Consider the following 18,340-nt stretch of genomic DNA (forward strand, 5'->3'; position numbering starts at 1 on the left):
TTCACACTTCTAGTAAAACTACTATTAAAATTATTTGATAGCCTCATTCAACTAATTCTATGACTATGAAAGTGAAGTCTGGAATGTATACAGGAAGGAAAAGAATGTCAATATAATTTCTGCACCTCCCGTTCTGTAACAACCTGTGTCTCCACAGAAATTCCCCCTAACAATGGATCTTGGATGTTTCCCTTACAGCTCATCATACAAAAAATTTTCAAATTCTGGTGATACCTCACAGTAATAGCAGAACAAACACCTTCCACTACCAGACATGTTGTGAACTAACACAAAACCCCACAAAAAAGATTCTAAAAATATATACAGCAAACCCATAACGTATCAGTGGGAACACCAAGGACTCAAACAACGAGAATCCTACCTGTGAAAAGGCACAGGTAAATATTACACTGGGTCCCATAATACAATCCACCACCTACTAGGGAAACTAAAACAAACCCGAATGCTATAGATCCCTACACAGATATTACACACTAGCAAATCTCTCATTTGGTCACATGCATAGAGCAAAGGCAGACCCTCACAAAATACAGAATAAAGGATCACAAATTAGAACCAGCAATATGCAGACAAAAACAGAAAAGGAAACACCAAGAAGCCAGACTGTGCGTGTAACAATGGAAAAAGAGAACCACCATTCCTCATAAAACAAATAAAATCAAGAAACATAAAGCATTAATTATAATAATAAAACCATACTAACAAAAGAATATTTTAAAACTACTGACAAATAGAATAACTTATATTAATTAAAGTCGTATATATTTTAAAAAATTTCTCAAGCACAATAAAATATTTCAAAACAGCAAACCCAATAATTAAATAATACCCAATAATTACAATTAGAAAGGTTAAAAAAAAAGCCCCTGCTGTCCATACCTGGGAACTCTTGATTTCCAGTCGAGAATTAGGGGGGTAGGGGGCCGCACAAACTTTATCCTTTCTCACACATACTCACATGTCCATTCTCTCTCACACATACACTGTCACATATACACACATACATGCTCTTATACATACCCATAACCTCTCTCTCTCACAGACTCACTTTCAGGCTCTAAGATCCTCTCTCTCCCCCCACCCCCCACACACAAGATCTTACTCCCCTGGTTTCTCTCATACACACATATGCTCTCACTCTCACTGGTTCTATCACATACACACGCACATACACCCCCCCCCCCCCAAACAAGCTTCCATTCATTCTCTCACACACACACAAACCCGAGGCAGGCTCCCATTCATTCTTAAACCACTCCCACCCCCGCACCCCCAGGCAGGCTAACATTCATTCATTCTTACATGCATACAGACCCCCAGGCAAGCATCAATTCACACACACACACACACACACACTTTACAGGGCCTCAGCCTCTCTCTTGCCTCTGGGCTTCCTCTTTGCTAGTCGCTGTGGGATGAGCTCCGTGGGGACCCTGATCTTCTCGGGACACTGCGAGGTGGGATCGGCAGCAGCCCTGTTGCAAATGCCGCTTCTTTTCTGCATGTGGGCTGATGGTCCTCCTCCTTCCTGCCCTTGTGGGTCCGGCAACATTTTTCTTCTGGTGCTGCACAGGCAGGAAGAAGAAGAAGACTTGGAGGTTTGGAGGTAACTTGTTTTCTTCGGGCCATGGTGGGATGAGCTCCACCACAGCCCTGTTGATCTTCCTGCTGTGTGCGAACACGAGAAAAATTGTGCATAAATCATCAGTGCCCCCCTATGGCTCTGTACTCAGGAGCACTGTCCCCCCCTGCCTCCCCCTCAGTACACCACTGTGGTGGCTTGCAGACACAAGGCCTTCCTGCAAACAACCTACCTTTCAGGGATCTCCAACATATTGACAGATCACCTCAGCAGAGTGTTTCTCTCTCATGAGTCATCTCTGGATCAAACAGTAGCAGACAAATTGTGGTCTCTAGAGTTGCCCATTGATTGATTTGTTTGCATCACAGGATAGCAGGAAAATGGAAAGATTCTGATCTGTTCTTTGAAGCAAATTCAAGTCTGCTCTGGATGCTTTTCTGCTCAAATGAGATGAGATCTATTGTATACTTTTCTACCATTTCCATTTGGTGTCCAGAACAGTGAAGTGCCTGATCCTCCTTGCTCCAGTGTGACCCAGACAAGTGTGGCTCTTGTACCTTGTCTGGTGGTCAGCAATGTTCCCTCTAACGATTGGGTTGCTGTGAGCTAAAAGGTTTTGTTTGTGAGCAAAACGTTTTGGTTACATTACCATATGAGCACTACTTTCTTTGATACAAAATACCTATTAATTTATATTTAATGAACTTAAAATTCATACATTACAGAATGTATTTCAAATGTATTTATTAAATGCCATGCTTATTAAAATTATTTTAATAAATAAGGGCTCCAGGGCATTTACAAAAATAAAAATGTAACTTAGCCATACAAATATATATATATATATTTAAATATTTTATATACCGTCGTTCCATGAATAGATCACAATGGTTTACAAAGTTATATTCATAGTTATAACTCAACAAACACTGATTGGTTACAGAAGTGATATTCATAGAAAGACATTAATATTTGACAAATCTGCCTACTTTTAAAAAAATTTTGATCACAACAACCCAATCCTTAAAGGGAGCATTGGTTAGGTGCATCCTTTAAAATAATCTCCTAATCTACTAACAGCAGTTACAATAAAATATGTGTATGAAAAAAACTTTTTGCAGGACCATTCACAACTGCTTTCTGAATACAAGTGAAATTAATAAAGAGCAAACCTCATTTACAACAGAAATGAGGAAGAGATGACCATAATGCTTTAAAAGCCAGCGATTATAATTGCCATCAATTTCACAGCAAGATTTAAAGTTACACAAGAACTGGACCTTTAAAATAGAGACAGATCCTAACCAAATATAGAATAGAGAGACCATAAAATCAGAGCTAGATAAATTAGACAGATGGGCAGAATAGATGGACCATATGTCCTTTTCTGCTGTCATGATTCTCTAAGGAACACTTATCATGGCAACTAATCTATATGTTAGAAAAGTAAAGAAAAGCAAAAGAAGAATGAAACCTATCTGGTTCTCAAAGGAGGTGGCTGACAAAATAAAGGCTAAAAGAACAGCATTCAGGAAATATAAAGGATCCCAAAGGGAGGAACACAAAGAAGAATATCTGGTGAAACTGAAGGAGACCAAGAAAATAATCAAGACAGCAAAAAGTGAAGCGGAAGAAAGGATTGCCAACGAGGTAAAGAGAGGTGACAAAACATTTTTCAGATACATCAGTGAAAGGAGAAAAGTTCAAAGTGGTACAGTGAAATTGAAAGGTGAAAAGGATCAATGTGTGGAGAGAGACGAAGAAATGGCAGAAATATTAAACAAATACTTCAGTTCTGTGTTCACTAAAGACGACCCTGGAGAAGGACAATCGCTAATTAACAAGAAATTGGAGGGAAATGAAGTAGATGAAACTCCATTTACAGTAGAGACTGTATGGGAAGAACTGGGGAAACTGAAAGTGGACAAAGCCATGGGGCCTGATGAGGTTCATCCCAGGATACTGAGGGAGCTCAGAGATGTGCTGGTGGGTCTGCTGTGTGACCTGTTCAATAAATCTCTAGAAACAGGAGTGGTGCCGAGTGACTGGAGAAGAGCAGTGGTGGTCTCGCTTCACAAGAGTGGGAACAGAGAAGAGGCTGGTAACTACAGACCGGTTAGCCTCACCTCGGTGGTGGGAAAAGTAATGGAGTCGCTGTTGAAAGAAAGAATAGTGAACTATCTACAGTCGGGAGAATTGCTGGACCAGAGGCAGCATGGATTCACCAGGGGAAGATCCTGTCAGACAAATCTGATTGACTTTTTCGACTGGGTAACCAAGGAATTGGATCAAGGAAGAGCGCTCGATGTCATCTACTTGGACTTCAGCAAAGCTTTTGACATGGTCCCGCACAGGAGACTGGTGAATAAAATGAGAAACTTAGGAGTGAGTGCCAAGGTGGTGGCCTGATTACAAACTGGTTGACAGACAGAAGACAATGTGTAGTGGTGAATGGAACTTACTCTGAAGAGAGAGCTGTGTTGAGCGGAGTGCCGCAGGGATCGATGTTGGGACTGGTCCTGTTCATTATCTTTGTGAGCGACATTGCGAATGGGATAGAAGATAAGGCTTGTCTTTTTGCGGATGACACTAAGATCTGCAACAGAGTGGACACGCCAGAAGGAGTGGAGAGAATGAGACGGGATCTATGGAAACTGGAAGAGTGGTCGAAGATATGGCAGCTGAAATTCAACGCTAAGAAGTGCAGAGTCATGCATATGGGGTGTGGAAATCCGAAAGAACTGTATTCAATGGGGGAAGAAGGGCTGATGTGCACAGAACAGGAGAGAGACCTGGGGGTGATAGTGTCTAACGATATGAAGTCATAGAAACAATGTGACAAGGCGATAGCTAAAGCCAGAAGAATGCTGGGCTGCATAGAGAGAGGAATATTGAGTAAGAAAAGGCATGTGATTATCCCCTTGTACAGGTCATTAGTGAGGCCTCACCTGGAGTACTGTGTTAGTGGCGTCGGCCGCGGCAGACTGCGACTGGGACCGGGTGTCATGGCCGCCGGCTGCGGTCGGCCGTGACGAAGAACGGACCAGGGGCAGCAAGGGTAACTCACCCGGTTTGCCGGGGTTGGCTGCGGGTATCGGCGAGGACAGGCAGTCCTTCCTGTTTTCTCCTTGACCGCCGCCATCGCTGAGCCGGCAGCGTGGCTCCGCGGCAAGCTGACTCTTCCCCCTGTTCCTCTTAGGGCCGCACGCGCGGCTGCAGGAGATTCTTAAAGGGGCCATGACAGGAAGTGTCATGGCTCCCTCTGTGGCTCCTCCTCCTGCTTCCTGTACTTAAGGCAAGGGCTGAGCATTCAGTCCTTGCCTTAGTATTGAGGTTCCTGCCTTGAGTGGTTCCTGGCTCCTGGTTTTGCTTCTTCGTACGTCCTTTCTTCCCTGCTCCGTGGATTGATTCTTTGTTGCTGACTTTTGGACTGGGTGACGTGTCTTCTCTGGCTTGACCCCGGTACGGCTTCGGACCCTTTTCCTGCCTCGATCCTGGTACGGCTTTGGACCCTTCTCCTGCTTCGACCCTGGACTGGATTCGGACCCTGCTGAGGTATTGATTTCTGGACTGGCTTTTGGACTCTTCCTGAATTCCATTATTAGACTGTCACGACCTGCTGGAGGCGCCAGCCGTCTGGAACCCACGACCTGCAGGAGGCGCCTGCATCCAGACATCTTACAGTCTTCAGAAGAGTCGCCTAGGTCCCATCGGCCGGACCCCTATGGGCTCCTCCTGGGGGGGTCGCATGCTTCCAGGGTGAAGTCTTCTAGCAAGTCTATGGTCCAACAGGCCTCACCCTTCGACGGTAGTTTCTACCTCGAAACAAGGGTCCACTTTCACAACAGAATACTAAGGCCATGGACCCGGCAGAGGCCTCGGCTCGTCAAGCCATTCCAGGACTGGCTCAGAAGGTCATGGAACAACAACGGATTCTGGAATCCATGGCGGCATCATCATTAGACCGACTTAATGCACTTATGAAATCCATGGTAGCTGCTCAGGCCGCCGCTGCCGCCGTACCAGCGTTGGCGCCATATACCGTCCGAACTACAATTCCGTTACCCATACCTCCATGCTATGCAGGGGATCCTCATTTGTGTCAAGGATTCATCGATCAGTGCAACATGCATTTTCAACTCCAAGCCTCTTCGTTTCCAGACGATCTCACCAAGACCACGTACATTTTATCACTGTTGGAGGGGAAGGCCCTGGCGTGGGCATCTCCCTATTGGCGACAATCAGATCCCATCCTGCAAAATCTTCAAAAGTTCTTGGAACTTTTCATCACCGTCTTCGATGACCCTGGGAAGCAGGTAGTAGCCGGTTCTAAACTGCTGCAACTACGACAAGGTAACCGAGCCCTCGCAGACTACACTATCGAGTTCAGACCACTGGCTTTGGAACTGCATTGGGAAGAGAACTGCTTGCGTTCCATATACCTGGAGGGTCTGTCGTCAAAGATCAAGGACGAGATGGCGGCTCGGGAACTACCAAGGTCCTTAGACGCTATCATCGACTTAGTAAACTGGATAGACCGTCGTCTGCAAGAAAGAGCCCGTGAAGGAGCTAACTCCAGGAGAACTGGCTCTTGGAACACTCCTCGTCCAGTACCAACCGCCCCACAACCCACAACATCTTCCGCAGGAAATACTGAAGAACCTATGCAACTGGGGCGTGGTCCTCTTTCCCCTGAGGAATGACAGAGACGCCGTCGGGCAGGCCTCTGTATGTACTGAGGAGGATCGGGTCACCTCATAGCCCGTTGCCCGATTCATCCGGGAAACTTCAAAGCCTAGGCTCTGGCAGGGGAGTAACCCTAGGCAGTACCTCTCCAGCTCCCCCACTTACTCTCCGGATCTCGTTGGCACTAAAGGACCTCCATTTCTCCACCATGGCCCTAGTAGACTCTGGCGCAGGTGGGAGTTTCATCCTCCAAGATATTGTGGAGAAACTCCATATTCCTCTGCAACTTTGTCCCACACCATTGATTATATCCTCTATTCATGGAGATCCGCTTCCAGGGAGGATAACCCATCAGACTGTTCCACTGGAGTGTCATATCGGACCCAAACATTGCGAACAAATTTCATTTTATGTTATCCAAAGAGCTATCCACCCCGTGGTATTGGGGATTCCCTGGTTGCAACGGCATAATCCTCAGTTTGATTGGACGACCCTGAAACTTCTGCAATGGGGAGCCGCTTGTCAAGAGACTTGTCTTCAAGAATCCATACCTACTGACAGCTACCTCTGCAGCACACGGCTCGAAGGTCTACCCACTCCGTATAGCCAATTTGTGGATGTCTTCTCTAAAAAGGCAGCGGATATCCTGCCTCCACATCGAGAGTTCGACTGTGCCATTAACCTAGTTCCGAGGGCCTCTCCTCCTCGAGGGAAGGTCTATGCCTTATCCGCTTCAGAGACTCAGGCTATGACCAACTATATTCAGGAGAATTTACAAAAGGGGTTCATTCGACGCTCTACCTCGTCGGCCGGAGATGGCTTCTTCTTCGTGGGAAAAAAAGATGGAACACTGAGACCATGCATTGATTTCCATGGACTCAATGCTATCACCATTAAAGATCGCTACCCACTGCCTTTGATCGCTGAACTTTTTGATCGTTTACAAGGGACCCAGATATTTTCCAAATTAGACCTCCGAGGGGCCTATAATCTTATCAGAATTCGCGAAGGTGATGAATGGAAAATGGCATTTAACACGAGAGATGGACATTTTGAATACTTGGTTATGCCGTTTGGACTGACTAATGCCCCTGCAGTATTCCAAAAAACTTTGTTAACGAAATATTCCGAGACCTGCTTTATATCTGCGTTGTGGTCTACCTAAATGACATTCTTATCTTCTCAGCTAATTTGCAAGCTCATAGACTACACATCATTCAGGTATTACAGCGACTTAGAGAGAACAGACTGTATGCTAAGATTGAAAAATGTATTTTTGAAAAGGAGTCTTTGCCATTCCTGGGTTACATTATATCTAAACAAGGATTTCAAATGGACCCCGCTAAGCTAAAATGCATCAAAGAATGGCCTCAGCCTAATGGACTGCGTGCGCTTCAGCGTTTTCTAGGTTTCACAAATTATTATCGCAGTTTTATTCGGAATTTTTCTAAACTTGCTGCACCTCTGACTGCCCTGACTCGAAAAGGAGCTAACATCAAGACCTGGCCTGTGGAGGCCAAGGAAGCATTTCAAGCCCTTAAAAACTCCTTCCTTCAACAGCCCTGTCTTCGGCATCCCGATCCCAAGCGCCCATTTTTCATAGAGGTTGACGCATCAGCCGAGGGAGTGGGTGCTGTTTTAAGTCACTCTACCACATCTGGAACAACACATCCTTGTTCATATTTCTCTAAGAAATTTTCTGCAGCAGAACGTAACTATTCGGTTGGAGACAAGGAGCTGCTTGCGATTAAGATGGCGCTGGAGGAATGGAGACAGCGGTTGGAGGGAGCCCAATATCGTATCACCATCTTTACTGACCACAAAAATTAACGTATTTACAACAAGCTCAACAGTTAAACCCACGTCAAGCCCGCTGGGCCCTCTTTTTCACTCGTTTCGATATTGAAATACGATATCGCCCTGCTGACAAGAACATCAAGGCTGACGCCTTATCCCGTTCATTCTCCACAGAAGATATTGAGGAATCCGAACACCACATCATTGATCCGGCCCGTATCATCCTGGCTGCTACCTTCACAGTACCACCTGGGAAGACGGTGGTACCTAAGCGGCTGCGCAATAAAGTTTTGGCTTGGGGTCATGATTCCAGATTGGCAGGACACCCCGGACGACTGCGAACACAGGCGCTGTTACAACAGTATTATTGGTGGCCAGAGATGCATAAAGATATACGAGCTTATGTGGATTCCTGTCCAGCCTGCGCTCAACATAAAGTCCTTACCGGGAAACCTTGGAGCCTATTACAACCATTGCCCATTCCCACCAGACCATGGACACATATCTCCACAGATTTTGTAGTAGAGCTTCCTCCTTCTGATGGCAATACGGTGATATGGGTAGTGGTGGATCGCTTTTCTAAAATGGCCCATTTTATTCCACTCCCCTCCCTCCCATCGGCTCAATTATTCATGCTGCACATCTTCCGTCTACATGGCCTGCCGCAACAATTCACCTCAGACCGGGGCCCGCAGTTCACAGCTCGATATTGGCTCAACCTCTGCAAAAAGTTCCAGATTTCCTTGGATTTCACTACGGCTTTTCATCCTCAGGCTAATGGCCAGGCTGAGCGCACTAATTGTACACTAAAACAGTTCCTACGTTTGTATGTTAACTCTCGCCAAGACGATTGGGCATCTCTTCTCTCCTGGGCGGAATTTTCGCATAATTCGCATGCTGGGACCTCTACGGGAGCATCTCCCTTTCAGATTGTCTTCGGTCGCCAACCCCGTCCACCCTTGCCTGTACCCTTACCTGTGCCTTCGCTGGCAGCTCATTGACTGCTACCCAACTGAAACAACTTTGGGCTCATACTCAAAAGATGCTACGGAAAGCAGCCTGCTCCGTGAAGAAATTCACTGATCCGCATCGACGCCAGGCTCCGCAGTTCCATTCCGGGGAGAAGGTGTGGCTCAGCACCCGGCATATCCGTCTGAGAGTTCCTTCTATGAGATTGGCTCCCCGGTATATTGGCCCGTTTCCGGTTTTGAGACAACTAGGTCCAGTAACCTATCAACTTCGGTTATCGGCTTCATTGCGCATTCACAATTCTTTCCATGTGTCTCTTCTAAAGCCATTGATCCTCAGGTGGCCTAGTCGGAAACCGCCAGAACCGGTGCACCATCAGGCGGTGGATGAGACGGTTTATCAAGTACGAGAGGTGTTGGATGTCCGGAAACGGGGCACCATTTGGGAGTACCTCCTGGCTTGGGAGGGATTTGGTCCGGAGGAGAACTCATGGGAACCGGCAAAGAATATATTGGACAAATCATTGCTCAAAGACTTTCATTCCAAGTACCCTGGTAAACCCAAGACTTCTAGGGGGAGGCCTAAAGGAGGGGGTACTGTTAGTGGCGTCGGCCGCGTCAGACCGCAACCGGGACTGGGTGTCATGGCCGCCGGCCGTGGTCGGCCGCGACGAAGAACGGACCAGGGGCAGCAAGGGTAACTCACCCTGTTCGCCGGGGTTGGCTGCGGGTATCGGCGGGGACAGGCAGTCCTTCCTGTTTTCTCCTTGACCGCCGCCATCACTGAGCCGGCAGTGTGGCTCCGCGGCAAGCTGACTCCTCCCCCTGTTCCTCTTAGGGCCGCGCGCGCGGCTGCAGGAGATTCTTAAAGGGGCCATGACAGGAAGTGTCATGGCTCCCTCTGTGGCTCCTCCTCCTGCTTCCTGTACTTAAGGCAAGGGCTGAGCATTCAGTCCTTGCCTTAGTACTGAGGTTCCTGCCTTGAGTGGTTCCTGGCTCATAGTTTTGCTTCTTCGTACGTCCTTTCTTCCCTGCTCTGTGGATTGATTCTTTGTTGCTGACTTTTGGACTGGGTGACGTGTCTTCTCTGGCTTGACCCCGGTACGGCTTCAGACCCTTCTCCTGCCTCGATCCTGGTACGGCTTCAGACCCTTCTCCTGCCTCGATCCTGGTACGGCTTTGGACCCTTCTCCTGCTTCGACCCTGGACTGGATTTGGACCTTGCTGAGGTATTGATTTCTGGACTGGCTTTTGGACTCTTCCTGAATTCCATTATTAGACTGTCACGACCTGCTGGAGGCGCCAGCCGTCTGGATCCCACGACCTGCAGGAAGTGCCTGCATCCAGACATCTTACAGTCTTCAGAAGAGTCACCTAAGTCCCAGTGGCCGGACCCCTACGGGCTCCTCCTGGGGGGGAGTCGCATGCTTCCAGGGTGAAGTCTTCTAGCAAGTCTACGGTCCAACAGGCCTCACCCTTCGATGGTAGTTTCTACCTCGAAACAAGGGTCCACTTTCACAACATACTGTGTTCAGTTCTGGAGACCATATCTCCGAAGGGACAGAGACAAGATGGAGGCGGTACAGAGAAGAGCGACCAAAATGGTGGAGGGTCTTCATCAAATGACTTATGAGGGGAGATTGAAGAATCTAAATATGTACACCCTGGAGGAAAGGAGGAGCAGAGGTGATATGATACAGACTTTCAGATACTTGAAAGGTTTTAATGATCCAAAGACAATGACAAACCTTTTCCATTGCAAAAAAATCAGCAGAACCAAGGGTCACGATTTAAAACTCCAGGGAGGATGACTCAGAACCAATGTCAGGAAGTATTTCTTCACGGAGAGGGAACGCCCTTCTGGAGGAAGTGGTGAAGACCAAAACTGTGAAGGATTTCAAAGAAGCATGGGATAAACACTGTGGATCCATAAAGTATAGAGGATGTGAATGAAGTGAAGAGGAATGGGGGCGGCTTGCGGGAATGACAGCTACTACCTGGAGATTAATTTCCTAATTAAATATACATATGGTTAATGCAACTCCAACATTGCTCTATGCTTCACCGGCAAGCGGAAATAGAAAAAAAAAAAAAGGATTTGCATCCACAAAAAAGCAGGGGAGTAGCTTGCTTGATACGGCGGTTACTACCCCAAACCAAATTAGCCTGATACTTCACTCTCAATGATATCCAGCATAGTTCTCTGCTTCAACGGCAGGGGGAATGATGAAAAGATCTCTGCTTCAATGGCAGGGCGACTGAAGTAAAGATGAATTATATTCGGACATCAACCAACAAGGACTGAATTGCACAGGCTGGATAAACATGAGTGGGAGTACTTGCTATGACGGCGGTTACTACCCCTAAACAATTAGCTAGATACTTTACTTAGATGCAGCTCCAGCACTGATACTTCACTTAGATGCAGCTCCAGCACTTAGATGCAGCTCCAGTGCTGCTAACTACATCGATGGCGGGGGTGGAAGGGAAATAGATCAATATCAGGGGTGGAAGGGATGGCGGGGTGGAAGGGAAATAGAACAAAAAGTCACTTACAAGGGACAAGAGAAACAGATAAGTATGGGGGAGAAAAAAAGAAAAAAAAAAGAAAGATTGCTGGGCAGACTGGATGGACCGTTTGGTCTTCTTCTGCTGTCATTTCTATGTTTCTATGTAGAAACATGCCATCAAAGCCTGAAATGAAAACCATAACAAGCCTGACTGTATCGTGCAGTGCAATAATGGAAAAACAGAAACATTCTCATTCCTCACGAAACATCAAGCAGTAAAATCAAGAGATATTAAACATCATTCATAATATTAAAACCATACTAATAAAAAGAATAAATATGTCAACATAGTCAACAAATATTTAAAAAATATAAAAACTCACATTTGTCTTAATATTATCCAAACACCAATAAAATATTTCAGAACAGCAGACTCATGAAATAATACCCAAAAATGTAAAATAATAATGATTAAAAAATTTCCAGCTCTCCATACCTGGGATCTTTTGGTTTCCAGTCCCCCAGAGGTTGTTGTGGATTGGGGAGAGAGCCACACATATTTTATCCTCTTTCTCAGATGCATGCACACACACACACACACACACAAACACACACACACACACACACACACACACACACACACACACACACCTGTTCATTCTCTCATAGCTCCATCATGTCCATCTTCTACCTATAGGTAGGTCAGTCCCATAGAGCATTGTGTTGCACTCACCACCCACGGAACCCCCACATTGGCTCCATCTGGCCAGCAATGCCTCCGGGTTCTGCCTGAGTCTTTGGCTGCAACGGCCTGCCTTCCCGCTTCCACTCCGCTTGCACTTTCGGATGCTGGGGCCTCCTCGGCCTCACTGGTGAATGGGATGCCGCCAACTTCCGGCTCCGCCCGGGGTTTCCCCTAGGCGCACGCGCGGCACCGGCAGCTATTTAAAGGGCCTACGGTGGGAAACTGGGGCCAGCCCCAGAGGATGACATCATAAGCTCGCGCCTATGTAAGGCTCCCTTGGGCCATATTCAGACAGCTTGGCAAAGAGTCTCCTATGTTGCTTCCTCTTGGGATCCTGTGCTTCTTCTGGAAGGACTCCTGTTCCAGCACTGGTCCTTCTTCCCTTCTCCTTGACCCATCTCTCGGATGGACCTCCTGGTTCTTGTTAATGGTGGTAACCTCTGACTATTAGCTCAATGAATACCAGCTCCAAGAGAGTTATAAAAGTAAAAGGTTTATTGATGGGGGAAAGGCGTGATTTCCCCCGGGGTAGAAGTGAATACAAAGCAAACGGTGTATAATTCAGAATCTGCCCAGTGCTCTAGCATGCGTGCTCAGCCTTAAAAGGGTTTGGGTCCGCCTATGCCAGATATCTGCATAATCACCACCCCTTACCTTAATAGGCAATCAATAAATTTTAGCATGTGTATGTGCTCTTACTATGGGCAGGAGCCTGTTGTTATCAGTAGCAGAGAATAAGACCAAGTTAACTTCCGTTTTCCCAGGAATGATGTCATCTGTGCTGGCTGATACTCTGGTAAGTTTAGTTATCATAGTGCTTGTGACACGTGTGCAGGTATATGCAATTCACTATTATTACATTTCCCCCTTTGAAGGGTGACTCCTAGGAACCCTTCACACCTATCTGCATCGCATATTGCCTGTCTTAGGTTGTCCCGCCTAGTTAAGGCTAATCCTTACTGGCTAGAGACTTACCCGTCATAGTACCAATATGCTCGTTTTTCACAGATAATCATTACAGGTGGTGGGGAATGGTTCAGTGTCATCATTAGAATCCAGGAGCATCAGGTTCAAGGTTTCAGCTTGATTGAGCATGAACCGTGTGCTGGTCTGTGTAATCAGCATTTCAGAGACTTGATCGTGGCATCTTCGTAGGCAGATACAGAGGCATGGAAAGCAGAGGCAGACAACAAGCCCAAGTAAGGCAATCATTAGAGATGTGCTTCGTTGTTCGCCCGAAGTAGGAAATTGCCTGAAATTTCCTACTTCGTTTTTTTTTCGGAGGCCCGAAACCCGAAAAGAATTTTCCCCGACTTTCGGGGAAATTTCGTTTTTCGGGTTTGCCTGGGGGAGGGGCACACATTTTTTTTTTTTTATTAAAACCCACCCCAAACCACCCCAAACATTTACCTTAACTATAATTCACCACCCCCCCATCCCGATCCCTCCCCAAGACTTACAAAGTAGATCCCTGGTGGTCCAGCGGGGTCCCGGGATCCATTTGCCCTCCTCCGTGCCCATGTTTCTGCAGCCGTGCTCTTTAAAATGGTGACGCGCAGCCTCTGAACTACCATGTCACAGGGGCTACCGGCGCCATTGGTCAGCCCCTGTCACATGGCCATCGGCGCCATCTTGTGCTCCTGTCATGTGACTGGAGCTGACCAATGGCGCCGAAAGCCTCTGTGACATAGTATGGGCAAAGGCTATCGGCGCCATTTTGATTACTGGCAGCCGACAACGAAATGGCTCCCGGACCCCCGCTGGACCCCCAGAGATTATTGGCAAGCCTTGGGGGGGTCAGAAGGGGGGCTCCTGACCCCCCCAAGGCTTGCCAATAATCTCTGGGGGTCCAGCGGGGGTCCGGGAGCCATTTCGTTGTCGGCTGCCAGTAATCAAAATGGTGCCGATAGCCTTTGCCCATACTATGTCACAGAGTAGAAGTGAATACAAAGCAAACGGTGTATAATTCAGAATCTGCCCAGTGCTCTAGCATGCGTGCTCAGCCTTAAAAGGGTTTGGGTTCGCCTATGCCAGATATCTGCATAATCACCACCCCTTACCTTAATAGGCAATCAATAAATTTTAGCATGTGTATGTGCTCTTACTATGGGCAGGAGCCTGTTGTTATCAGTAGCAGAGAATAAGACCAAGTTAACTTCCGTTTTCCCAGGAATGATGTCATCTGTGCTGGCTGATACTCTGGTAAGTTTAGTTATCATAGTGCTTGTGACACGTGTGCAGGTATATGCAATTCACTATTATTACATTTCCCCCTTTGAAGGGTGACTCCTAGGAACCCTTCACACCTATCTGCATCGCATATTGCCTGTCTTAGGTTGTCCCGCCTAGTTAAGGCTAATCCTTACTGGCTAGAGACTTACCCGTCATAGTACCAATATGCTCGTTTTTCACAGATAATCATTACAGGTGGTGGGGAATGGTTCAGTGTCATCATTAGAATCCAGGAGCATCAGGTTCAAGGTTTCATCTTGATTGAGCATGAACCGTGTGCTGGTCTGTGTAATCAGCATTTCAGAGACTTGATCGTGGCATCTTCGTAGGCAGATACAGAGGCATGGAAAGCAGAGGCAGACAACAAGCCCAAGTAAGGCAATCATTAGAGATGTGCTTCGTTGTTCGCCCGAAGTAGGAAATTGCCCGAAATTTCCTACTTCGTTTTTTTTTCGGAGGCCCGAAACCCGAAAAGAATTTTCCCCGACTTTCGGGGAAATTTCGTTTTTCGGGTTTGCCTGGGGGAGGGGCACACATTTTTTTTTTTTATTAAAACCCACCCCAAACCACCCCAAACATTTACCTTAACTATAATTCACCACCCCCCATCCCGATCCCTCCCCAAGACTTACAAAGTAGATCCCTGGTGGTCCAGCGGGGTCCCGGGATCCATTTGCCCTCCTCCGTGCCCATGTTTCTGCAGCCGTGCTCTTTAAAATGGTGCCGCGCAGCCTCTGAACTACCATGTCACAGGGGCTACCGGCGCCATTGGTCAGCCCCTGTCACATGGCCATCGGCGCCATCTTGTGCTCCTGTCATGTGACTGGAGCTGACCAATGGCGCCGAAAGCCTCTGTGACATAGTATGGGCAAAGGCTATCGGCGCCATTTTGATTACTGGCAGCCGACAACGAAATGGCTCCCGGACCCCCGCTGGACCCCCAGAGATTATTGGCAAGCCTTGGGGGGGTCAGGAGCCCCCCTTCTGACCCCCCCAAGGCTTGCCAATAATCTCTGGGGGTCCAGCGGGGGTCCGGGAGCCATTTCGTTGTCGGCTGCCAGTAATCAAAATGGCGCCGATAGCCTTTGCCCATACTATGTCACAGAGGCTTTCGGCGCCATTGGTCAGCTCCAGTCACATGACAGGAGCACAAGATGGCGCCGATGGCCATGTGACAGGGGCTGACCAATGGCGCCGGTAGCCCCTGTGACATGGTAGTTCAGAGGCTGCGCGGCACCATTTTAAAGAGCACGGCTGCAGAAACATGGGCACGGAGGAGGGCAAATGGAACCCGGGACCCCACTGGACCACCAGGGATCTACTTTGTAAGTCTTGGGGAGGGATCGGGATGGGGGGGTGATAGTGTATGATAGATATGTAAAAAAAGGATTTTAAATGCTTGGGGTGGGTTTTTTTTAAGCTTCCTTTGCCGTTTCGTTTTTTGGCCCGGTTTCGGGTTTCCTTGTTTCGTTTTTTCGAAAAACGAGACGAGGAAACCCGAAATTTACCACGAAGTATCCGAGTCAAAAAACGACCCGGCAGGAAAAAACGAAGCACATCTCTAGCAATCATACACATGGAGCCAATTAGAATTTTGAATCCTGAACCTAAACTAGAGAACCATGAGCCAAGGGATCCGAATGGATCACTGACATCAAGTCCTTTCCAGGTTTGCACCGGTACATGTGCAATTGACATCATGTTGCGGGTGATTTCTTCAATTACTTCACCCTTGTCGTCTATTTGAAGACAACAGTTACTGAGGTTAAATTTACCACATAATCCTCCTTCTGCAGCTAGTATGTAATCTAATGCTAGACGGTTCTGGTAAATGGCATTCTGAAAACCCTTTTGCTGAGTGGCTAATATTCTCAGTGCTTTAGAAGTTTCATTAGTAATTATTTCAACAACAGCTTGCAATCTTATAACACGATTTAACATATAAATTGGAGTTCTGTAACCCCAAGAGCCATCCTGAGCCCAGGAGGCTGGATCATAATATGCTATAATACGTTCTGGGGGCCATTCGTCATCTTTCCAGTTACCTATTTTAAGGTCTCTCGTCTTACGTACATCTATGTATGTGCTATACAAGGGCATCCCTAGTTGTTAACCCATCTGTAGGGGGATTAAGAAAAACGAGGGGCGAATAGTACCCACGGTACAGGTTCCAAACCAATCAGTCGGTAAAGAGGCATTTGCGTATCGTCCACATATCCAGTATAGACCTCGTGGGGCAGGCCAATTGGTTGGGATCTTGCGGGTACCTATCGAAAGAAGGGGCTCAGTAGTCCAGAGAGTTAAGTTTGGGATCACAGACGAGTTAGGCCAATGGGTGTACAGGATAGTGGTAGGGGAAGTGTAGTTAAGGGTAGTCTGAGACATGCAAGAGGAATTGCCTACTGCTGTGGCATGATCCATGGTATAAGGTCTATGGATACACCAGGTAGGTATTATGGAGTGAGCCAATATCCATCGGGCTTTGCTAAATCGTGGGGGTAGAACAAGAGAGGAAGCATTTTAGGGCATGGGCCAATTCCATTCTTTGACTTCCCATGGCCAGTTGTCTTCCATATCGGTACCACCACAAACATAACAGTTGGAAACATTAAGTGAGGTAGTAATGGCGTTAGCAAGGTCAATAAACAAATTTTGTGCAGTTTGGGATATGGGAAAGGGCTCATTAACATGTTGGTAAAATTCTTTAAAAATGGCGGAATGATCTAATGGACTCTTACGAATTACAACCTTCTGAATATAGAAGAGTCCTCCAGGGTCAGTTCCTGAGGCATGAATTCGGATACCGAAAACGTTACCCCATTTATAGAGAAATTCAGATGGATTGATAAGGGTAAAGTTAACTTTGTTACAAGTATTTAAGGCACAGTTGGACAGGCTTGGTACCAGCGTTAAGGAAGCAGACTTATAAGTGGTATACCGTGTGGCAAAGGCTACGCAATTCTAGTAACCGCAGTAAGAATGCGCTACACCAGAGGTGCAATGTCTCTTATCCTTGTATGTGCGGGGCCATTGTTTCGGACATATGTACTTATGATTGTGCATGTAAGTGTGGTGCCATGCTAGGGAACTTCCAAAGGTCTGGATAAAATCCCAGTTCGAGATCAAAGAACATACTTCGAAGATGAGGGAGGTAGGCTTGTCAATGCGGGGGCTTCAGTAGGGTCAAAATAGGTAATGGTTGCCTGTCTAATATCTACACATGGGAGGTTGGTTTACCTGGGCAATTGAAGAAAGCCATGATTCAGGGTCTAGGCTATAGAGAAGCACCCATAACAATCACAAAAAAACATATTTGCCTTCTACTGTATTCACAAATGACTACATCTTGCTTGCCATAAAGTGAAATATAAATAAGTAAGTAAATAAATAATCTTGTTGAAAATTGCTTGTGGTTAGCTTCTAAATCTTCATAAAATTGTGGATCTGGTTTTTGCTATAAATGTTATTCTTTTTGTGCTTGCACCAAAAATTCTTTTGGCAATAAAAACTTTAATTAGTATAATAAATGACAATCAACAATTCTGTAATTCTTTAAATCTTATCTTTATTTAGAAATCCTTTGGAAATCTCTGAAGAATTCATCCTTCAGTTTAACAGTACAGAAGGATCTATGGAACAAGGGCACTTAGTTGGTCTTGCTAGGAAAATGCTTCACAGATGCAAGGTATAATAGTAAATTGTATTTTACTTGTTATTCTCCAGTATATGCTTTTATGTGACTATTCTGAGACAGTCTATAGGAAACACTGCAAAATGGAGAAGGAGTTGTTTTTTTAAT

The 18,340-nt window shown here is 46.5% G+C and overlaps 1 protein-coding gene across 2 annotated transcripts in view; it reads left to right on the forward strand.

Annotated features, from left to right (window-relative positions):
• The window catches only part of TMEM232 (transmembrane protein 232), a 512,842-nt gene that overhangs the window by 57,713 nt on the left and 436,789 nt on the right, over window positions 1-18,340 (forward strand). For both annotated transcript variants that reach the window (XM_029571869.1, XM_029571874.1), the window contains exon 3: window positions 18,115-18,226. In XM_029571869.1, coding sequence (XP_029427729.1) covers window positions 18,115-18,226 — 112 coding nt within the window. The remainder of the gene's footprint in view (window positions 1-18,114; window positions 18,227-18,340) is intronic.

The sequence above is a fragment of the Rhinatrema bivittatum genome, chromosome 1 (genome assembly GCF_901001135.1).
Source record: "Rhinatrema bivittatum chromosome 1, aRhiBiv1.1, whole genome shotgun sequence".
NCBI lineage: Eukaryota > Metazoa > Chordata > Amphibia > Gymnophiona > Rhinatrematidae > Rhinatrema > Rhinatrema bivittatum.